The sequence below is a fragment of the Vulpes vulpes genome, chromosome 13, assembly GCF_048418805.1.
Source record: "Vulpes vulpes isolate BD-2025 chromosome 13, VulVul3, whole genome shotgun sequence".
NCBI lineage: Eukaryota > Metazoa > Chordata > Mammalia > Carnivora > Canidae > Vulpes > Vulpes vulpes.
In genome coordinates this window covers 102,416,109-102,440,975 of record NC_132792.1, presented here as the reverse complement: position 1 = coordinate 102,440,975, position 24,867 = coordinate 102,416,109, and the positions used below count along the sequence as shown (strand labels likewise).

General features: G+C 36.9%; 1 protein-coding gene across 4 annotated transcripts in view; it reads right to left on the bottom strand.

The window, feature by feature from the left end:
- Positions 1–24,867, bottom strand: part of DSG2 (desmoglein 2) — a 60,661-nt gene that overhangs the window by 22,105 nt on the left and 13,689 nt on the right. For all 4 annotated transcript variants that reach the window (XM_072732127.1, XM_072732128.1, XM_072732130.1 and 1 more), the window contains 2 exons: positions 3,259–3,294; positions 1,087–1,221 (listed from right to left, as the gene is read on the bottom strand). In XM_072732127.1, coding sequence (XP_072588228.1) covers positions 1,087–1,221; positions 3,259–3,294 — 171 coding nt within the window. The remainder of the gene's footprint in view (positions 1–1,086; positions 1,222–3,258; positions 3,295–24,867) is intronic.

Sequence of the window (24,867 nt, the reverse complement as noted above, 5' to 3'; positions counted from 1 at the left end):
ACATTTTTGAAAAACTGGATAGAATTATAGTGCCATTGACTGAAATGGGTAGAACTGATGGAGGACAGCTTTAGGGGAACAATCAAGGGCTCAGGTTGGCACATGCTAAGTCTGAGGTATATACTAGTCGGATTACCATCAAATTTATCAAAAAATAGGACACTTTGAGGGTGAAAGGGAGTTATTAATTATTAGGCCAGGACAATGGGTATAAACCAAGGATATATGGTCATCCTCCCTATTAGATACCAGTTCTTTTCACTTTGAAAATTACTTTTTATATATAGGGTGGTAGGGTATGCCATCCTCAAATATGTGACTTTGGGGTAGGATTATTTTGAGCTGAAGGCAATTGAAAAGCAGATTTAAGAAAAGTTCTCTGTGCTTCCCTTATGTGTCTAAAAGCAGGACATAAATTTGTAAAGGCGTTCTCCTTCCCTTCTCTATCAGGCAGGATAGAATTTAATCATCAGAGATAACTTTAGAGCCTTAGAGATTGCACCAGGCATCCACAAAACAAACTGTATTAACTAGCCTTTTTCTACCACTGGTTTCCCATATATTTGCCTTCCTGAAATCTACCATCTCTCAAGATTCAAGGACCTTTTCCTCCATCGTGGCACTTCTCTAAAAGTTTACTATTGCTTTGCTAAGATGCTTTATAAGCCCCAATTCTACTCAAATCTTTGAGTTATTCATCTCTGCATATTCCCATATGTTATAGGGGCAATACACACATTAATAAACTTGTTTGTTGTTCTCCCGTGGATCTTTTGTCAGTCCAATTTATAGGGCACCAGTCAGTGAACCTAGGGGAGGTATCAAGAAAAATAGTCTTTGGTCCCCTATGTATGATATCCTCTTTTGAGTGTTAAAACCCTCTCTTAAACAAAAGACTCAACTGATGCTAGATCCCTAACTCTTAGTTGAATTAAGGCCCTGCATTATATAATACACACAGAATACTGGGAAAGACTCACTAAGTATGTTATATTATTTTCCTTAAATTTAAAAATGAACATAAAAGTCTTCTCCTACTATATCTCAATAATATACATGTATTTCCTATTTCTCTGTAGAAGGTACCTTGGCAATTGGATTCCTTTTGGACAGATCCTCTCCTTCCCGAAGAGCCACAGGGGCAGTGATCCAGGCGCGCTTTTGCCGCACTAAGTGTCTGGGTTTAGGAAGCAGAGTATTTCCATTTCTTGCGTTTAAGACCTACAACAATAAAATATTGTCAAAAAATTATTACGTATCCTAAAACATTAGTATGGTAATCTGTAATTTATTAAAACTTTAAAAATAGTTATGCCAATCTTAAGGTATAAAGTTCATTTTTTTAAAAGACTTTATTTATTCATGAGAGACACACAGAGAGAGGCAGAGATATAGACAGAGGGAGACAGGCTCTCATGGGGAGCCTGGTATGGGACTTGACCCCTGGACTGGGATCACACCCTGAGCCAAGGCAGACACTCAACCAGGGAGCCACTCAGGCATCCCAGATTTCATATTTTTAAACAGATGTCATTTTCAAAGAGGAAATACATACACTCTAACAAACTCCATAGGCATTCAAGAAATTGTCTCTAAACCAGCAGAACAGTATAGTTTTGTTTATCAGTAAGAAAAGACTTCCAAGAGTGAAGAGTTACAAAGGCTTATTAAAGTTTCCAGATGAAGACTCAGGATGGAGTCTACTATGCCAAGCCCTGCATCAATAAATTGGAACATAACTAAATTTCTGTGCTTGGCTCTCCCAGAAAAGGAAGGCCTAGGTCAAGCAGTCAGACATTGCCTGCTCAGGACCTTATCTTATCTGCCCCGGTTCCAAAGTGACTCTGCTTTAACCAATCAGCAAATACTCAGGGTAATTTCCTATTCTTGCTTTGGTCTATTAAATCCTCTTGCTTTGATCAATTGTTAAAGATTCTATTTGCAAAAAAAAAAAAAAAAAAAGATTCTATTTGCTAGACTGGATGCTTCCCTATACATTAATCATTGAATAAAGCCAACCAGATCTTTTCAAGACTTGTGATCAGTGGATTGTTCCTTTAGCAGGCTAGGGTAATAGAGTGACCATACAAATTGGCAAATTAAAAAATAACACAGCATGTAAAAAATTATTTTCTTACCAAAAATGAAGTTTCATTTTTCTGTAGTGATATGTAGGTTAAAAATGAATTATTAAATGTTTTATTTTTATTTTTATTTTTTTTTTTATTAAATGTTTTAAAACTAAATCTTAGTAACTAACTTGTGGTATCAATTTAACTAAAACCTAGTGAAACTGTCAGTTAATGGATTTATTGGGTTTTTTTTTAAGATTTTTATCTATTTATTTATTCATGATAGACACAGAGAGAGAGAGAGGCAGAGACACAGGAGGAGGGAGAAGCAGGCTCCACGCCGGGAGCCCGACGTGGGACTCGATCCCGGTACCCCAGGATCGCACCCCGGGCCAAAGGCAGGCGCCAAACCACTGAGCCACCCAGGGATCCCGGATTTATTGTTTAAAGGATGAGGTAAAGGATTAAATTGTCCATCTTTTGTTTTTAGAACCTCAAGTAGAAAGATTTATTCTATATATTTTCAGTTGGGCTTTAATAGATAAACATTTTATGCAAGGAAAACTTCAATACAGTTGACCTAGTATACCAAGATCAGAAATGATTATTGTGCTAGGTTTATCATCTTACTTATTTTGTTGCTCTATATAACATGTATTTTTTCATAATACTGGTTATCACTAGGTCACTGATTTTTTTTCTAATTGAAAAATATTTCTAGAACTTAAAAAATTAAATTATACAACAAAACAGCAAAATAACATTATAGTTTATAACGTAAAATATAAAACTTTATTCTACTTTTTGTCTTGTACTTCAGAGTCTTCACTGTTAACTGCTTAATGATCTTGTCTTTTGTTCATACACATGTTTAAAGCTCTTTTTCCTATAAAAATAGAATTATCCTATACATCTTATTCTGCCCCTTGATTTTTCACTCACTACCTCATCAGGGACATTCTTCATGTACCATAAATTGTTTTATCACTCTATCAATGAACATTTAGATTGTCACAAAATGCTGCATTGAACATTTCTGGATTTATGCTCTATGCACTTGGCTGAGTGGGAATGGCTAGGTCTAAGGGAATGTGCATTTTTAATCTGGGAAGGCATAGTCAAAATGCCATCCATGAAATTAAGCCTCTGAGTCCAAAAGACAGAAATAATCCCCTTGATTCCTTACCTCCAAATGGAGTCCATTTCCAAAGTAAAAGCAGATCTGGAAAATAAAATTATTTATTTGTTGTTTAATATAATTTATCACTCAATTCAGTTTAAATACTTGTTAATAACTTGCCACCTAAAATAGTATAGACATTAAAAAAACCGTTAACCACCACCATTACTTGAATAAATAAATAAAATCTTAAAAAAAAAAAAAAAAGGGCAGCCTGGGTGGCTCAGCGGTTTAGCACTGCCTTCAGCCCAGGGTGTGATCCTGGAGACCCGGGATCGAGTCCCATGTCAGGCTCCCTGTGTGGAGCCTGCTTCTCCCTCTGCCTGAGTCTCTCTCTCTCTCTCTGTGTCTCTCATGAATAAATTTAAAAAATCTTAAAAAAACAAAAGCAAAAACACAACCATTACTATTATCCTCTTTTCTCAAAAATAAGCAAATTTAAATTTTCCCCTTTTTCCCATCATGACCAGGCCCAGAGACAGGAATCTACATTCTCCTGGATTCACACTGTCTCCTCCAGGTAATTCAGAACACAACTAATATCTGAAAAACAAAAACTCTCCATCTCATGTTCTCAGGGACCCACATAACTTTCCTCAAGGCTTTGATGTGAAATGCACCCTTCATCCCTGACTCTGCTAACTCCCATAATTCCCAGGGCCACCCACACAACTACTGATATTTAGACATTACACATAAGTCCCACCAACTCTTTTCTTTGGTTCTTATCAAAGACTGTCACACTTTGGGCTTCATCATCACACAGAACTAAATACAGTTATGCTTACTCTAAAATCTGCATAATAGGGGGCGCCTGGGTGGCTCAGTGGGTTAAGTGGCTGACTCTTGATTTTGGCTCAGGTCATGATTCCACAATTGTAAGATCCAGCCCCACCCCGGCTGAGCGTGGAGCCTGCTTAAGATTCTCTTTCTCCCTCTCTCTGCCCCTCCTCCACCCTGTGTGCTCTCTAAAACAAATAAAATAAATAAATAAATAATCAAACAAACAAACAAACACACAAACTGCACAATATAATCCTATCCTGGTCTTTGACTTTTGCTGCCCTTTCTTTACAGTGCATTAATCGCTTCGTTTCACTTTCCCTTGGCTTAATCTAGACCAGTCTTCTTTCTTTCTTTTCTTTCTTTCTTTTCTTTCTTTCTTTCTTTCTTTCTTTCTTTCTTTCTTTCTTTCTTTCTTTCTTTCTTTCTTCCTTCTTTCTTTCCTTCTTTTTTTTTTTTAAAGATTTTATTTATTTATTTGAGAGAAAGACAGAGAGCAAGAGCAGAGGGAGGGGCAGAGGGAGAGGCAGAAACAGATGCTCTGCCTGCTGAGTGCGGACCCTGTTGTGAGGCCTGACCCAGGACTCCGAGATCATGACTTCAGCCCAAGTCAGATGCTTAGCCAACTCAGCCACCCAAGCGCCCCTAAACCTGTTCTTTCTAACATGGTAGCCACATGTGGCTATTTACACTTAAATTATTTTAAATTAATAATTCATTTGCTCACTATCCACATAAGGCAAGTGGCTTGAGAACACTTCCAATATTGTAGACGACTCCCTATTAGACAAAGCTAGTAGATTATTGCCAGCCATTCTAAAGACAGTGGCTCCAGGACCCCTCATTCTCTTGACTTTCTAATATTCCTGCCTCACTTTTTCCCTAAGTCTGTAAGCCTATTACTCTCTTTGATTCTGACCCTGTACTGGCAACACTGCTACCCAGGGCCATAGAGGCTGAATGAACCTATCATATCTATTCTAATAGCTGCTCCCTCCACAAGGGAGTGGCTCCTTTCCTAGGGTGACCACGTTGTTTATTTTTGCCTAGGAGAATCTGGATGACACCTGCTGTGCAGCCACAGCATCCTATCTGTTATAATCTGTTCATTTGCAAAAAAGTGTGCTCATTCAGACCATAAATTATAGAGTTGTCTTATCTTTGTATAGTAGCCCTATCAAACCATTCCACACTTAGGAGACTATCCCAATCACACGGACCACACCTCCGAACCCACTACTCTTAGATTACCCTACTTTTTATCTGAGATTGTATCTTCGATCCTCCTCTCCTTCCCTGCCTTCTGCAAGACAGAGGTGTCCTGATTCCCTTCCAAAGTTAACCATCATCTGTACGCTTTATCTTCATCTTTCTATTTATTGTCCTACGTTTACCTTCTCAAGAACTTTGTTCCTTCCACTGACCTTTTATCTTCACTCACCACTGGCTAATTAAACATGTTTATTTCCTTCCCACTGGCTAACCAAATACATTTAAGATCATCCTTACCTTAAAAACAAGCAAACCTTTCTCCTGTTTCTGCTAACATTTAATCTGTTACATATTTTTTATTTTACTATGATTCTAAACTGAAATTGTCTATATTTATTGCCTTCATTTTCCCACCTTCCATTTGTGTATTAATTCATTATAATTCACCTTAAATTTAGATTTTCTCAGTCTTGTTTGCCTTTTATCAACATCCCAAGTTCTAAGAAGCCCTTGTTGATAAATCATGGAAAATAAGGCTTTCTCTGAAATTTCTAAGTCTCTTTCACTTATTCATATCTCTTTGAAGACTTCTTGCAGGGTGTGTTCTACATGTGGATTCTTCACCTTACTCTTTCCTCTATCTTGTACATGTTCTTATCTCTACACCTGCAAGGAGAAACTCAAGGATAGTGGGTGTGATGTTCAGTCTTTAGTCTGAGCCTCTCTGGGGCAGACAAATGACCGTGGTTAATTATCTATTGTATGGACAGATACATTATTTCTTTCGCAGTTCATCCTATTATTGGCTAAAAAAGCCAGAGATATCTTCAAAGTTGTGCTCCCCAAATTCATGTATTTTCAAAGATGGCATGGTATAAAAAAAAAGTGAAAGCAATGATGAAAGGATTATTTCTCTCTGAATGTCTCTCTAATGGGAATTTTTGAAAGGAAAAAGTAGTAACTAGATCCAACATTCCTCAGTGTCACACCATCAGGATAAATACTCATAATATATTAAGTATAATTAAGTAATATATTTCTTGCCTAACCATTTCTTTACCTTGTACTGGCCATATTGAGGAATTGGCTAGATCGAATATTTACCACTTTCATTCTTCCCTAAAATCTTACTTGGCCTAGGAAAAAAGGTATAATAATTATACAATCTTAAAAATTTTATTTTATTTATTCATGAGAGACACAGAGACACAGGCAGAGGGAGAAGCAGGGTGCATGCAGGGAGCCCGATGTGGGACTCGATCCCAGGACCGTGGGATCATGCCCTGAGCCAAAGGCAGATGCTCAACCTCTGAGCCACCCAGGCGTCCCTACATGATATTTTATTAAATGTTATCATCCTGATTAAATACCATGTTTCATTAGTACATAAATAAAAGGAGGCAATTTATAGCTCCCTGTTCAAATGCAAATTCCTCACAGGAGTATCTCCATTGATCTTTTTTCCTGGAATGTCCTTTCTAGATGTTATTTGTTAGAAACGCAATCATATAGTTACAAACAGTGCTTCTTAAACTTAAATGTGCATTTTGCTCATTTGGATTTTGTTAAAATAAAGATTTCAATTCAGTAGCTGTGCAGTTTTGCCTTATACTCTGCTTTCCTAAACAGCTCTTGGGTGATGCTGACATTGCCGGTTCTTAAATAGCAAGGTTGTAGAATGTGATAGGAATATCAGTTGTTCATTTAGGGTTAAAGACAATGAAGTTCACCTTATTCATTACTGTCTCAGTACTTAACATGGAAACTTTGTCATTCTTGATTACTAATATCTTGAAAGCAGAGAATCTTGTATTTCATGAATTTAACATTAAAAAATTTTAACTACAAATGTATTCAAAAGTAGAGTGAGTAGTACAATGAACACCCACAAAAGAACACCTAGTTTCAATGATCTAGCACACATTTTCTTTAAAAATAGATTTTTTTTAGGAGTACCTAGCTGGCTCAGTAGGTTAAGTGCCCAACTCCTGATCTTAGCTCAGGTCTTATCTCAGGGTCGTCAGCTCGAGCCCCACGTTGGGCTCCACACTGGGTATGGTGCTTACTTAAAAAATAAACAAACAAACCCCAAATCCCCCTGACAACTGTAAAAAAATTTAAAAAAAGATTTTTTGAAATTTAGGAATAACTTTAGATTTATATAAATGCTGCAAAGGGGATCCCTGGGTGGCACAGTGGTTTGGCGCCTGCCTTTGGCCCAGGGCGCGATCCTGGAGACCCGGGATCGAATCCCACATCGGGCTCCCGGTGCATGGAGCCTGCTTCTCCCCCTGCCTGTGTCTCTGCCTCTCTCTCTCTCTCTGTGACTATCATAAGTAAATAAAAATTTTTAAAAAAATGCTGCAAAGGTAGTGCAGAGTTCCATTACCTATTTCCCACAGTGACATCTTAAATAACTATTGTACACTTGGCAAAATTAAGATAATGATATATTTATATAATACAGAGTTAGCTAAATTCAGACTTTATTCAGATTTTATCATTTTTTCCATTAATGTCCTTTTTCTGTTCCAGCATCCATCTAGGATCCAGACTGGATCTAGAATATCTTCTCTGGTCTGATTGTTTTTCAGTCTATCCTTGTTTATGATCCTGACAGTTTTAATATTGGTCAAGTATCCTGTAAAATGTTCTTCAGTTTGGTTTTATCTGTTGGTTTATTTCATGATTACACCAGGGTTATATGTTTTTGGAAAGAATGCCACGGAGCTCTGAAGTGCCCTTTTCATGATATGGAAAGGGCACTTTTCATATTATATCAGAGGTAAATGCCTTTTCATATTATATTAGAGGAAAATGATATCCATATGACATTATTGATTAAGGTATCCTTTGCAGGTTTCTCCACTGTAAAGTTACTACTTTTCCCTTTCCCTACTCTATTCTCCACAAGAGAGTCACGAAGTCTAGCTCTCCCTTGAGTTAGGGACTGGGGGAGGAGACAGATTAAACCTCATTTCCTATGACAGAAGCATGTATGCATATTACTTGGAATTCTTTGGCAAAAAAGCTTCATCTCTTCTTCCCTCATGTCTTTATTTATTTAATCATTTACATCAGTATGGACTCATGCATATTTATTTTATTCTGTGGGTTAAAAACCAATACTATTTTATTAATTTTGTTCCAATAGTTCCAGCTTTGAGCACTGGAAGATCTTTCAGGTTAGATTCTGTTCCTATGTTCCCATTTTTGTTTTTTGAGCTCCTCCTTATTGTCTAGCATAACGAGATGCTCCAGGGTCATCTTATACTTCTCCCATCCCAGCTTTATAATGAGCCATTTCTCCAAGAAGTCCTGATTTCTAATATTGGAGGATGGTATTAAGAAGCCAAGATCTGGATATACATGCAGCACATACACTACAACATTGTTCCCAGTCTCCTCTGCCACTTTTTTCAGGGTAAGCACAAAGATACAGCTTTTCTTAAATTTGTTATTACAAAAGAGACTCTGTTTTGATTATCTTTGAGAAGGAGTATCACCTGGTGGAAAGTGCATGACTTTGGAAATAGTCTTACCTAGATTAAAATCCTGATTCTGCTCAATAAACTGCTTTAATTTTTTCCTTATCTGTAACATAATATATCTGTGGCACACATATTCAATTGTATAGCTAATTGCCATTTCTCTCATTTTAGAGAACAGAACCCCATTTTGTTCAGATAGCGAGTAGACCCTGCCTAGCTGATGGAGCTGAGTAATGATTGGTATATACCAGCATCACAGTCTCATTCACTTTGATGGTTACTAGTTTAGGCATAAATGTGTGTATTAGTCAGCTAAGGTTGCCATATATAGATTGGGTGGCTTAAACAACAGAAATTTGTATCTTATAGTAATGCAGGCTGGGAACTCCAAGAGGGTTCCCTTTTGGCTTGCAGACAGCAGCCTCCCTGCTATGTCCTCACACAAGGAGAACAGCTTGTACTTGAGCTCTCTGGTCTCTTCTTATAAGGGCACTAGTCCCATCACCTTGGGAGTTAGGGCATCAACATGAGAATCTGGGCGGGGTGGAAAGGGGAGACAAGCATTCAACCTATAACAATGTATAATAAAATTTTGGCCAATGAGATATCTATAGAGAGTCTGAAAGAAGACTTTATTCATCGATAGGAAGAAGTATATGAACATTCTCTCTTTTTGCCTGCTTCTGGAGATTGTTGAGCAATCTCATGACATTTGGAGTGGAGCCATCTGTGACCACATGGAGAGAGCTAATAAAATGACAGAGAAACCAAACTGAAACCATAACATCTTTGAGGTACAAAATTGTTCAAAACTGAAACTGCCCCATCTCTGGACCATTTTCTTTGAGATATTAAATATTCTTTTTGTTTAATCTACTTTCAGTTGGGTTTTGTTACTTGAATCGGAAAGCAACATGATATACCCAGGTTGCAGGGTTACAGTGCATATTAAAAGAAATAATACCTAACTGTAATTATTGCCGTGACTGGCACATAGCAGGCACTCAATAGAACTATAATGGTATTTCCTTAATTCTTTTTTTTTAAGATTTTATTTATTTATTCATGAGAGAGGCAGAGTATTTCTGTAATTCTATAACTTGCATTTTCCTCATCTAAAGATTTCTGAAATTTGGATTCATTTATGCCTTCAACTTCCTGAGCTCCTGCAATAGGCTAATAGAATTCTTATCCTCTTGGATTCTTATGCGTTGGAGAGAGAGACAAAAATAGGTTGTGATAGCTGAAAAGAAAATTAAAGCAGGGACAGGGTGGTGGAGAGTGGTTTAGGACTGTGAAGAAGCTCTCAGAAGAGGTTTTATCTTCATAGAGACTGGAATGGAATGGGGGAGCAAATCAGGCAGACTTTCCTGCAAAGGAAAGAAACAGCCAGGCATGAGGTGGAAATGGTATCAGAGATCAAGGTTGGTGCTGTAAGAGAGTGAGTCAGTGGATATGATGTCAAGGCTTTGGGGGGGTGCTGGTAATCTTGTTTCTTGATCTGGTTGCTAGTCACATGCTGTGTTCAGTTTATGAAAATTCAGCAATTAGTACACTTGTGATATGCACACTTTTCCATGTGTTACACTAAAAAGTTATAAAAATTGATGTACTTCTTAAAGCCAAGGGTATCATGGTCTAGCTCTACAAATATCTGTGCTATCTGCATTTTTATAACACCTACGGCAGTGGCCCGTTCTCAGACACTTCAAGTATGATGGACCAAATATGTGCTCCACACTTGTACAAAAAACCCCAAGAGAACTGTACAAACATTTTAACAACTGTGGAACTATTTGTTTATTTGATTATAGAAATAGTTAAGATCTTAACTATTCCTTTCTACTTACTCCAAGAAAATAATCTGGATGATTCCTTGTGACTCTGTTCTCACAGAGTACTTTCTTAATTTATATTTAATTTACATGGGGGAGATTTCATGTACAACTTCCTTCTCCAACCTTGGGCCCGTTGGGATATTTGGTAACATTTAGAGACATTTTTGGTTTTGAAACCTGTGTGGAGGGCAGGGAGGTTGTCAAACTGGGGTGAGGTGCTACTGGTATTTAGTGGGTAGAGACCAGAGATGTAGCTAAACATTCTATATGCACAGGACAGCCTCCCACAACAAAGCATTATCTAGCTTCAAAGGACAAAGTGCTGAGGTTGAGAAACCCTGACTTAGATGTGTATCTTTGATTGGAAGCTACCATAATAACTAGAGTCAAGAAAGTCATACGAATTTCAGAGGACCATGGATTTATTTAAACTTCCAAATTGGAGCATGTTGCAGACAATGTAAGTGGAATAACGGACTCTGACTTCTGTCTTCCATTCCCACTCCTTCCCACTTCCCTTCAAACATATTAGCTCTGTAAGTATGAGTGACATCCTGTGGGGATGTTGTAAAAGGGTTTCAAATATTGGAAGAATGTCTGGACAAGGTGAGCTATTAGTTTCTCCCGACTGAAATCTATGGCTTTTTTTCCTCATAGGAACTTGGTGAGAGAAAAGTGTCATGTGCAATATGCCTTTAAGACTGACAAGGAAAAATAAACTTCTAGTCTCTCTACCCCAAAAGTAGTGTTTTTAGACGAAACAGAAAAATCCTTTAAAAGCTTTCCAATTTACTGAAGTTAAAAAAAGCAAGTTTTCATTTTTACCATTGAATCCTATGCATCTTGTCAAAACTGGCCTTCCTGGTAACTGGCAAGAAAATAATTTTTCTTTTGGCAGAGGCATTAGGGAAAGTCAAACATCACTGCAAAAATACTACCAATCAATGTACTGTTTGTTCTCAAGGTCAGCACTTTTAGCAAAGATTTCCTGTTCTGAAGTCACCTTGATGATTTAATAAGCAGAATCCAGGAGAACTTATGAGTCACTGGATGACAGCTCCTCCTGACTGATATGTTTTTGATCTGGAGTAGATAATCTTGAAGCTTTCTCTCATGTTTCTAAGTCCATGGTGAGGTGATCCCTTAAACTTTAATAACTCAGACTTATAAATATCTTATTGCAAATGAAATGTGGAGGGATATAAAGTAGTCTAAAAACTGTTTCAACTTTGAGGCATACTAATGGCTTACTATTTCCACTCAGCCAGAATTAACTTTACAGAGGTCAGTAGTGTGGTCAATAGGCATTCTTTAGGACTCAAATATAGATGATCTAGCACGCACCCGCTGTTGTTCTTTATACTCATGCCCACCCTGGGATAATCCCAGAAATACCTCTGTTATTTCCTTTTCTCACCCACCCTTCCAAAGAAGCAGAATGTTTTAAAATTCTTTGTTTCTCCATTTTACTGTGTGGAAGGCAAAATCAGAAACTGCCCTAAGGATCCTTGGTTTATTCCCAATCCATTCCTAAAGTGTTTTTAGCTTTGGCTAAAATAATCCAGAGATAAAAATGAGGTAAGGGCCATGGATGCCACTTGTTTATTTCCATGGATCATATATCCTGACTTTTCTATTTGTATAAACTAGAGCTAGAGGTCTAGTTCATCGTAGCCAATGTAGCCCCAAGAAAGTCGTGGAAGAAGCTCTGTAATGGCAGAAACGTATACATTCAGAAGAGTTCAAGTAATGCAGTGCAGTAAGAGTGGGCCAGTGATTTTGGAGAGCTTCTCTGAACAACCTGATGCCGGTTAGATTTAGGTTAGAATTTCACCTATCATATTCTTTCTCTTAATATTCTTTTTCTAATTTTTTTTTCTTAAGGGAGGAGAGGTAGTCTTTATAAAATTTCTTTTTTTTATGGCTAAACATTATAACTTATTTTGAAAATCCCAGCTTGAAAATTTATGTAATATATATTTGATGATATTTTATCCATATTATGACCCGTACATAAGTACAATTCCTAAAGTGCTTTTACTCACAAACTAACTTAAATATACAATTATATCTGTTTTCACATTTGGTACTTATAAAAACCTCAATAGCCAAGAATAGCAGTATTTTGAACTTAACTTTTCAATGCTGAATTTGAATTTTAGATAGTAAAGCTACATACTTTAAGTCTGGAAGTAATAAATTCTATCATTTGTCATAACCTTTCACCTGGTTTTCCAATGTTTGGGCTAATCTTAATGTAATTAATAGGGTTTAGAGTGAGTCATATTGAAGCTACCTTTAAAGAGGAAGATATTTTCTTTGGCAACATTTAATGCCTCAAAAAATTTTAAAACATGGATTTGGCAATGCTATACTACCCTTGAGTTGTTAGATCACATTGTAAGTTCTTATTTCAAGCTGAGTTTTGTGTAATCATAGATAGCTATTTCTTCCTTAATACAGACAAATAAAATGAAGGTCCAGAAAAATCAATGTTATTTTATTTAGTGTAAATTTCTTTGGCCTTTAAATATATATATAAATAAAAGATCAAGACTCTAGCTGAGATTAGAGTTGGACGCTTAACTGACTGAGGCACCCATGTACCCTGGCCCTTAAAATATTTTTTAAGAAGTCAGAATTGCTAACAAGTGATCAAATATAACCTTTTAAAATATTTAATCTTTTCTCTTCCTGACTATTTACTAATAGGGATGTTAGCAGTGCTTCTCAAGCTCGAGTGGCATCAGAATCACCTTATTAAAACACAGACTGCTGGGCTCCACCAGTTTCCAGTCTGGGAGTCAGGGGGCATAAGAATTTGTATTCTAACAAGTTTCCTGGTTATGCTGATGCTGCAGGTCTGGGATCATACTTTTGAAAACTACTGTATAAAAGCAGAGCAGTAAAAGAAAAGGAATAAGAGAGCTTGGATAATTCATAAACTAGATAATAAATCCTCAATTACAAAGATGTGTGAAACAACAAGTTCTAATTTAAGAAATTCAGTAACTGAATGATTTCTATCACAAGATTTGTCATTTTAGAAGTAATAACCAATATAATAGGATTACTTGAAACAGGGTTTTCCCCTACTTTACACTTTTTGTAATTTAAGTTTTACTGATGCTGAACATTTATTATTTTTGAAATATTTTGCCATTTTATTGATATGTGTTTTCTACAACTGCTATGAGTGCTGCTTTTGGAATCAGGCAAAATATTAGTAAATAATAATGCATCTCAATAATTTGATAGACAAAAATTACAGGTTGCTTCCACCTTTTCCTGCAATATAGTCCTGCAAATTATACTAAAAAAATGAAGAAAATCAGATTCCCACCCACTCTCCTCAGAAGTTTAAGAAAACCAAGAGCTTCAGGTTGTCCCTTTTCACCATTGGATGGCACTGGTCTGTCAGTAAGGCAACAGTTGACTCCAAGGTTCAAAGTGGAAAGTAGGCATTTTCAATTTGCCTCAAATAAGTGGAGGCAAAATTTAAAAAAGTGAAAATCAAGCTTTGGAAAGTTGTACGAATCTTTTTGGAGGATTATTATCTGTGAAATTAGGGAAATCTTAACTTGCATTTCCACTTTCTCTTTTCTTCCCTTTTTAAAAATAATTCTAAACTTGTAATGAAACTAAATCAATTATCTAGACATTCAGGCCAGACTAATGACTAACTGGACAGTAAATATTTATTTTAAACAAATGAAATTCAGGTTATTATTCCAGCTTTCCCAAACATAGGAAGAACTTTGACTCTTGGGTTTTTAAAGAATACTTCTGTGTCCCAGACAATTAGCTAGTATATAGACAAGGGTCATGTAGATCCTGCTCCGAAGCTTAGGTTAGTAGAAGATATAAAGAGTATATAAATTACTATAACGTAAGGTAGAAAAATTTAATTGTGGGAATGACAGCTGCAAAAACAGCTCTGGGGACCTGGGCAGTTCAGAAAAGACAGAAATCACTTTCTGCTAGGGTAATCAGGAGAGATTTAGGGCAGGAAGTGGCACTAGGCCTTCTCTGGCCTTGAGAGGGAGAAGAATCTCTGTGCAGATTGGAAACAGAAGGAAATGACCCATATCAAAGGCATCATGTGCCAGAACATGGACATTGAAGGCAATGAACAAGAAGTTTGGCAGTTTAGTATCTAGACTATGTTATGGTGGCAAGGAAGAAAAAAGGACAAAAAGTTGTGCTAAGATTCTGACAGCTTCTGATCAGGGATGCTCTAACACTAGAGCTCCAGGAAAGTTTTCTGCAATATTGTGTATGATGAAAGGCAGGTGATGGTTTGAACATTAAAGTAATAAGCCAGAGGAGATGGAATGAGGACCAGCACAGGGTAACGGCACAAGGATACACGGGTGAAGGAGGTCTATGAGGACACAACTAATCACTGGCAATGTCCTGTGTGGGGAGGACAGGGGAAGGGGTCAGAGGATATTGAAGTTCTAAGTCCGAATGGCTAGAGGTATGCAATTCTCAAAGCACAGCTTGTAGACATGTTAGGCTTGGATCCTGGGGAGAGATATTAGACGATTAAGAGTAGGGTGCTGTGGCTCAAAGGGAGGCAGGGGTTACACTTACTCTGTCCTAAAGGCAGCACTCTCCCAGCCACAGCTGTCACCAACCACTTGTACTGCCTCTGCCTCCCACTCATATCCAGTATGTCTCCCGGTGATGTGTGTACAGCATAGGCCCCTACTGTGCTAGATCAGAAAAAGGAGATGAGAACTCTTGTAGCTTCCTAGAAGTAAAAGAACTCCTAGTAGAGTATTATGGAAGCAAAGGAAGGAGATATTTGAAAGGAGAGATGATTAACAGTATTAAAATATGATGATTGACCTGGATGTCTTGTCCAATTTCTCAGCTAGCACTTTTGGGGTCTAAGGAGAGTAGATCTCTGAGAGAGTGGGTAAGAGCAATTTAATTTAATGTGATATTTTTAAGTTTTTAACTAATTTATTTTTCATTGAAGAATGGATATATAATATTGCATTAGTTTCAGGTGTACAACACAGTTTTTTGATATTTATATATATTATGAAATGGTCACAAATCTAGACAGTAAGGAGCTCTCATACAAGTTGTTATAATATTATTGACTATATTCTCTATGTACAACATAGTCTTATATATTTTATAACTGGGAGATTGTATCTCTTAATCCCCTTTGCCTATTTCATCTAACCTCCCAGCCCCCTCTGGCAACCATCAGTCTTTGTCTATATCTAAGAGGTGCTTCTGTTTTGTTTTTTAGATTCCACATATAAAGGAGACTGTATGGTATTTGTCTTTATCTGTCTAACTTATTTCACTTAGCATTATATCCTCTAGGTCCACCCACGTTGTTGCAAATGGCAAGATTTCATTCTTTTTTTGTGGCTGAGTAATATTTCATTACACACAAGCATACACACACGCCACATCCATTTATTGATGGATATTTAGGTTGCCTCCATACCTTGGCTTGCAATGAACACAGGGGTGCCTACGTATTCTTGGATAAATACCTAGAAGAGGAATTGAAGGATTATATGGTAATTCTATTTTTAATTTTTTGAGGAAACTCCATACTGTTTTCCATAGTGGCTGTACCAATTTACGTTGTCTTGGAAGACTGTATGTTTCCAGGAATTTATCCATTTCTCCTAGGTTGTCAATTTGTTGGCATATGAATTGTTCATAGTAGTCTCATGATGATTTGTATTTCTGTGGTATTGGTTTTAACTTCTCTTTTTTTTTTAAGATTTATTTATTTATTTATTTATTTATTTATTTATTTATTTATGATAGACATAGAGAGAGAGAGGCAGAGACACAGGAGGAGGGAGAAGCAGGCTCCATGCTGGGAGCCCGATGCAGGACTCGATCCCGGGACTCCAGGATCGCACCCTGGGCCAAAGGCAGGCGCTAAACCGCTGAGCCACCCAGGGATCCCCTTAACTTCTCTTTCATTTCTGATTCTATTTGAGCCCTTTTTCTATTTTTCTTGATGAGTCTGGCTGAAACTTTTAAGAATTTTATCTTTTCAAAGAATCAGCTTTTAGTTTCTTTTCTATTTTTTTTTTAAATCTCTATTTCATTGGTTTCTGCTCTGATATTTATTATTTCCTTCCTTCTATTAACTTTGGGCCCTGTTCTTTATCTAGCTCTTTTTTTTTTTTTTTTAAGATTTATTTATTTATTTGAGGAGGGGGCAGACGGAGAGAGAGAATATCAAGCTAACTCCATGCCCAGCTCGGAGCCTGCCATGAGGCTCAATCTCATGACCCTGAGATCATGAGCTGAGTGGAAATCAAGAGTTAGATGCTTATCCAACTGAGCCACCCAGGTGCCCCTCTTTTTCTGCTTCCCTTAGGTACATGGTTAAATTGTCTATTTGAAATTTCTCGTTTCTTAAAATGGGTCTCTATTGTTATAAAATTTGCTCTTAGAACTGCTTTTGTTGCATCTCATCTCATAGATTTTGGAACAATGTGTTTTCATTTTCTTTTGATTTCCTCTTTGATTTCTTCATTGGCCCAATGGTTGTTTAGTAACATGTTTTAGTCTCTGTGTTTGCATTTTTTCCCAGTTTTCTTGCAGTTGATTTCTAGTTCCATCCCACTGTGGTCAGAAAAAAATTCCTGATATGATTTCAACCTTAAATTTACTGAGAATTGTTTTGTGGCCTAACATGTGAGCTACCCTGGAGAATGTACCATGTGCACTTGAGAAGAATGTGTATTCTACTGTTTCTGGATAGAATGATCTGTAAAAATCTATTAAGCCCATCTGATCTAATGTGTCATTCAAGGTCAATGTTTCCTTACTAATTTTGGGTCTAGATATCTCTATCCATTGATGTAACTGGGGTGTTAAAGTCCCCTACAATTATTGAATTACTGTCAGTTTCTCCCTTTGTGTCTGATAATATTTGCGTTATATATTTAGGTTGGGTGCATAAATATTTACAAGTGGTATATCTTCTTGTCGAATCAACCGGTTTATCATTATGTGATGCTCTTGTCTCTTGTTACACCATTTGTTTTAAAGTATTTTTATTGGTATAAGTACCCTAGCCTTCTTTCTTCTTCCATTTACATGGAATATGTTTTTCTATCTCTTCACTTTCAGTCTGTGTGTCTTTAGATCTGAAGTGAGTCACTTGTAGGCAGCATATAGGTAGGTCTTGGTATTTTTTATCCATTTAGCCATTCTATGTCTTTGGATTGGAGCATTTAGTCTATTTACATTTAAAGTAATTATTGATAGGTATGTATTTATCGCCATTTTATTCATTGTTTTCTCATTGTTTTTGTAGTTCTTTGTTCCTTTCTACTTTTCTTGCTCTCTTGTGAGAGCAAGTGTTATTATTATTATTATTTAGTGTTATTTGGATTCCTTTCACTTTATTTTTTTAATAAATTTATTTTTTATTGGTGTTCAATTTTGCCAACATATAGAATAACACCCAGTGCTCATCCCATCAAGTGCCCCCCCTCAGTGCCCGCCACCCAGTCACCACCAACCCCCGCCCACCTCCCCTTCCACCACTCCTAGTTCGTTTCCCAGAGTTAGGAGTCTCTCATGTTCTGTCTCCTTCCCTGATATTTCCCACTCATTTTTTTCTCCTTTCCCCTTTATTCCCTTTCACTATTTTTTATATTCCCCAAATGGATGAGACCATATAATGTTTGTCCTTCTCCCATTGACTTATTTCACTCAACATAATAACCTCCAGGTTCATCCATGTCGAAGCAAATGGTGGGTATTTGTCGTTTCCAATGGCTGAGTAATATTCCATTGTATACATAAACCACATCTTTATCCATTCAACTTTTGATGGACACTGAGGCGCCTTCCACAGTTTGGCTATTGTGGACATTGCTGCTATAAACATCGGGGTGCAGGTGTTCTGGCGTTTCAATGCATCTGTATCTTTGGGGTAAATCCCCAGCAGTGCAATTGCTGGGTCATAGGGCAGATCTATTTTTAACTCTTTGAGGAACCTCCACAGTTTTCCAGAGTGGCTGCACCAGTTCACATTCCCACCAACAGTGCAAGAGGGTTCCCCTTTCTCCACATCCTCTCCAACATTTGTGGTTTCCTGCCTTGTTAATTTTCCCCATTCTCACTGGTGTGAGGTGGTATCTCACTGTGGTTTTGATTTGTATTTCCCTGATGGCAAGTGATGCGGAGCATTTTCTCATGTGCTTGTTGGCCATGTCTATGTCTTCCTCTGTGAGATTTCTGTTCATGTCTTTTTTTTTTTTTTTTGGATGTTTGTTTCTTTGCTGCTGAGTTTAATAAGTTCTTTATAGATCTTGGAAACTAGCTCTTTATCTGACACGTCATTTGCAAATATCTTCTCCCATTCTGTAGGTTGTCTTTTAGTTTTGCTGACTGTATCTTTTGCTGTGCAAAAGCTTCACTTTATTTTTTGTGCATCTATTACATTTTTGGTTTGTGGTTACGATGAAGTTCATATATAACAATCTATGCATATAGCCATTTATTTTAACTTGGTGGTCACTTAAGTTTGAATGCTTTCTAAAAGCATTACATTTTTGACCCTGCCCCTTATGTTTAATGTTTTTGATGTGATATTTATATGTCTAATTTTGTGCCTTCTTTAACTAATTATTATAGAAATGGTTGATTTTACTACTGTTGTTCTCTTCTACCTATCTGTTGCTGTCCCTTTTTGTGGAAGCTCAGTTGACCTAATTTCTAGGTCCCCTTCACAGGGAATTATTTCATATATAGTTATAGATTTGTTGTGCCTGTGGGAGGAGGTGAGATCAGCATCTTCCTACACTGCCATTTGAACCCTCCTCCTAGTTCTATTTTATATATTTTGGTTTGCATTGTAGGGAACTTGAAAGAATAGTGGGATGGAGGTAGTCTAGAATAGAGGGAATTTGAACTCTCTTCTCATCTCATCTCTACCCAAATCTACCCTCTCGTTCTCCAACCAGCCAGACAGCACCCACTTGACTGATGAAAATAATTCCCATGAAGGGGTGAGACCTAGAAGTGTTTGGCATAGAGTAAGTGTTCAATAATATTTGCTGAATGAATGAATGAATGAATGCATCAAGGCTCAATCAACCAGAGAGATATTTGCATTTTCAAAAGAGAATAGAGATAAGTAAGATGAATCCCTAATTAGAACTTCTCACTATTTGTCTATTACCATTTCTCAATGTGGGTGCTACTGGCATTTCCAATAAGAAAAATATTCATGAGTGGCCAATTCTTCTTGAAGGTCCTGAAGAATGCTGGAGGTTTAGCAACCCTGGATTTGAGGTATTATATATCAGTATTATCCTAGGCCTTGTGACAACCAAAATACACCTTCCAAACCCCTCAACATTTTCTTGAGACCAATTGCTCCCAGAGCAACCCTCCTGCCAGGCAGCACTCTCCCTCCACTTTACTCTCTGTACTTTTCTCCCTGTCTTTAATCACAACATCCCAAATTTTGGAATATCTCCGTTTTTAAAAAAAAAATGAGGAAAAACTATTCCTAATCGGTCACCTACTATCACTTCTTTCTTGACCAAATCAACCAAGATTCATCTTTTTAATTTCTTAATGATTTGAACACCTCCCTAAAAATGTTTACTTGTTAATTATTAGCCTTTTGTGGCTTCCCTTAGTATCAAGAAGGCTGCACTCATCTTTCTGCATGGGTTTTGTCTCACATTGTATGTTCCAGCTACAATGAACTCCTTTATCTTTTTTTCCAAAGAACCATGTACCTTTGTCTTCAGGCCTTTGCATATACTCGTCTCTACTTAGAACATTCTTCTCCCTCCTTCTCTTCATATCTTCTTTTCACTAATTTATAATTATCCTCAGATCTTGGCTGGGATGTTGCTGGAGCTCCTTCTGTAGGCTCTATAGTATTATCTGTTCTTTTGTCATTACTCTTACTATAACCCAGTTGGAATTTAGCCATTTACTTGTTTACTAGACTATAAGCACCATGAGGGAAGAGCATGTCTGCTTTTTTCATGGTTTCCCAATGTCCAGTATTTTGTTTAAAACTGAGCAAGGCATTACTAAACAGTGGTCATATATGTTTAGAGTCTACAGTTTCTTTTCTTGTGAGCATTATCATATTACCATTAGACTATGATACAAATTCTGGTGTTCTAGTTTCTTTTACTCTAATCCCTAAGCTTCACATATAATAAAAATTTCAATAATTGTTAATAGTTTGAAATAAACAAAAATAGTACATTATCTATGGTATACATTTGATACTTTAAGATAACCTTAACTAAGAAAACAATCTCTTATCATACATATATGGACTATATGTTTGAAAAGTATTATTTAGCTCTTAAAATTTGTGGCACTTTGAAAAACAGGGGAAAAAAAAGCTGTGATTAAAATATGCTCAAATTGATCTAAAGCTCATTTATTATTTCAATAAAGGTTTTTGACTTTTCCTACATTTGGCAGTTTAAAAAATACCAATCCCTATTCAATGTGTAATTTTTTTCCCTATAAAAATTTGTATGCTTCCTTCATGAATAATCTGTTTTGTAAAATATAGACCAGTAATTCTCACTCTTATACCTGTCTGATAATTAGATTAACTGCAAAGTTTCTATCATACATATATCTGGGCCTCAACAGTGGGGATTTTAATTTAGCTCATCAGGAATGTCTAGTGACTGGGAAGAATTTAGCCCAAATGAATGTGCATACCTTTTTGTATGATACTTCCTTCTAAGTGTATTATTAAGGAAACTTCTGTTAACAATTGATATTTCCCCATAACCTATTAATTTTTAGAAATAAAAACGAATGTGAAAGCATGTATTTCTAAAATCCCTGGATATAACTGATTTTTCTTATAGGCTTCAATATTTATCACCTAATTTATACTTGAATTTACTCTAAATTCTATTATCCAGTTGTATATTACAACTCAAGCATAACTCCAATGTTACTGATAATTTATAGACAGTTTAACCTATTTATTATGGGTTGAACTGTGTCTCTCAAAAAAAGGCATGATGAAGTCCTAACCCTCAATGTCTCAGAATGTTACCTTATTTGGAAACAGGGTCTTTGTGGATTTAACCAAGCTGAGGTCATCAGTGTGAGCCCTAATACATTACAATCCGTATCTTTATAAAAAGGGGCAATTGGGACATAGACTCAGACATGTGCAGAGGTAAGATGATAAGAAGAGATATAGGAAGAATGTCATGTGAAGTTGGAGGATAGCAGCGAGGCATCTAAAAGGCAAGGAATGCCAGAGATAGTTAGCAAACCACCAAACGCTAGAAGAGGCAAGAAAGAAAATCTACAGATTTCAGAGGGAACAGGGCCTTGCTGACATCTTGATTTCAGACTACTAATATGTAGAACTGTGAGACAATAAATTTCTGCTGTTTTAAGCTACCCAATTTTCAGTACTTTGTTTCAGCAGCCCCAGCAAACTAATACACCAGCAGGTATTAACTGTTCATAATATGATTTGTTATCACTGAATCCTTAAAATGTAGTTTGATTTTTTAAAGCAAGCTTAATTAGTCAAAGGCCAAATGGAGGCAACCATCAGAAAATCTGTAACCAGAGTGCCATCTTTAGCAGTCTGGTGAAGTCTATGGATCCCTTCTCAGAATAATATTTTGAAATCTGTAAAATTAAAAAAAAACCCACTGGATTATGAATGGAATTCCATTCCAACATTGAAATGGTTGTCAGAATTTAAGAAACACCAATTTGTGACGCAGTGATATAATGCACTTCATTATCAACCCATTAATAATAAAATCTAGAAGTCTATTAGTGATGGGAACAAATGGTATTTTCAGATAACCCAATCTGAAATCTAACCCAAAAAGTCACAAGTACTGCTAAAGCTGACGCAGTATCTTTCTTACACTCATAATTTAAAGAAATGCTAAATTTCAGATAGAGAGGAATAAACACAGATATGTAATTTATTCCCAGCCATGTCTAAGGACCCTCTGAATTCTATCTGTGCAGTACTTGGTAGCTGGTGAATCCCAGGTAAAAACAAAAAACCCAAAACAACAACAACAACAACAACAACAACAACAACCTCTTGAAGAGGAAAGACTGTCAGGAAATTGTTTCTATTTCCATTTTGATAGAACTGGCCTAAAAGACTCTGTGATAGTTGTGTGGGTGCCACTCAGTATCTCCTTTCTTGTGTGTCTCCCTGAACTGCAGAGGAAAGCTAAAGACCACAGGTCATAGACTCCCTTGCAGCTAATGTTCTAAGCATTTAAGTTCAATCAATCAGCATTTATATAAGATCTGAAAGAAGGAAGTGAAGTAAAATCTGTAAGTATGCTGTTTTTGCTGGTGAGCCCAGTATGTAGGATGCAGCTGGGGTTTATTACTATTCTAGTGTCTATCACTCGATAGCGGAGGCCAAAAGGCAGGGTCCTGGCACATCTAGTTGGCCATGCATCCTAGTAAATGTGGCATGGTTCTGAACCTGGCAGCAAAAGTAGCATCCAGATCATGGCACTTTCTGCACTGTGGGATTGGCTGTATGGCTTGGAAGTCCTTACAGACAAGAAAATGAAGTCTGCTGTTTCCTCAATCTTTCTTATACTTATGCCCTTTCTTTTCTTATCAAATTAATTCCCTGAAATACATCCCTTTTACTTTAACTAGCTAGAATAAATTCTGTTATCTGAACTCCGACCCATACAGAATTTACATTCCCTTCTATAAAAGACCCATTTCCTCAAGAACTCTAACAGAGGAGTTGTTTTCCATTCCTTACCAAAAAGTATACTTTCAACTTCAAACACCCTGAGGGCAAAATGCTGAAATGCCCACTTTTCTTTTGACCAAAAACAAATTTTTCAAATTTATATCACAAAAGCATAATAGAAAATACAAAGAATAGTTCAGATTTGTTCCAATTCAGCTAGTTACAATCACGTCATAAAGAATTATTGCCTAATAGAGTAAAAATACAGGATTGCTAAAACAGAAAATATACATAAATTATTAGCTATTTCTCCATAAACATACATGACTTGGCCTAATTGTCATACCATTTGAGAATTAAGGCAATTCTTTTCCTATGTGAAAGGAATTTAGGGCAGCCTGGGTGGCTCAGTGGTTTAGCACCGCCTTCAGCCCAGGGCATGATCCTTGAGTCCCCAGATAGAGTCCCATGTCAGGCTCCCTGCATGGACCCTGCTTCTCCCTCTGCCTGTGTCTCTGCCTCTCTCTCTCTCATGAATAAATAAACAAAATCTTAAAAAAAAAAAAAGGAATTTAATATTTAACCCTCAAAGTAAGCTAGGTGCTATGTTAGCTTGGTATTCTACTTAGCCAGGAGGTATCACAATGAGGTAAAATTAGTTACTCTCTAATTCTGGAGGCCAAAATGAAAATCCTAAATTATAATAGAGAAGTTTTATTAACAAAATGAACTTGATTGGGCAGCCAGGGTGGCTCAGCCGTTTAGCGCCGCCTTCGGCCCAGGACCTGATCATGGAGACCCGGGATCAAGTACTGAGTCGGGCTCCCTGCTTGGAGCCTGCTTCTCCCTCTGCCTCTGTCTCTGCCTCTCTCTGTGTCTCTCATGAATATACAAATAAAATCTTTTAAAAAATGAACTTGGCTGAAAATTACCTCAATGACTTTGGCAAAATGAAATGGATAAACACAGCAGGAAAATGAATTGGTGTGCCAAAGGTCTGGAGGTCTTACATAGTATGCTATTCCAAGTGAGATTTCACTGAATTCCCTAGATTGGCTTAGTCATGGGTTTTTTTTGTTTGTTTGTTTGTTTGTTTTTTGCTTTGTTTTTCTGTGATATACACACAGACACAAAACAGGAAAAATGCATATTAGTATAATTAACTAATATTAATAATATGTAGACATATTACTATAAAAATAAACGTATTTGTCCCTCCATTACAATTCTGGGAGAAAGAGAAGGTAATCTTTTGGAAGTTAGAACTTTATTTTTTTAAAAGATTTTATTTATTTATTTGAGAGAGAGAATAAGAAAGAGCGAGGGAGCAGGGGAAGGGGCTGGGGGGCGAGGCAGACTCCCTGCTGAGCAGGGAGCCAGATGTGGGTGGGCCTGCATCCCAGGAAGCTGGGATCAGGACCTGGGCCAAAGACAGACCTCAGCGCACTGGGGCCACTCAGGCACCTGGGAAGTTAGAACTTTATTTAATATAAAGCATGAACTTGTGTGTTTTTTTTTTTTTTTTTTAAATCTTAACCATTACGTAAGAAAACGGAGTATGACATTTTATCTAATCTCT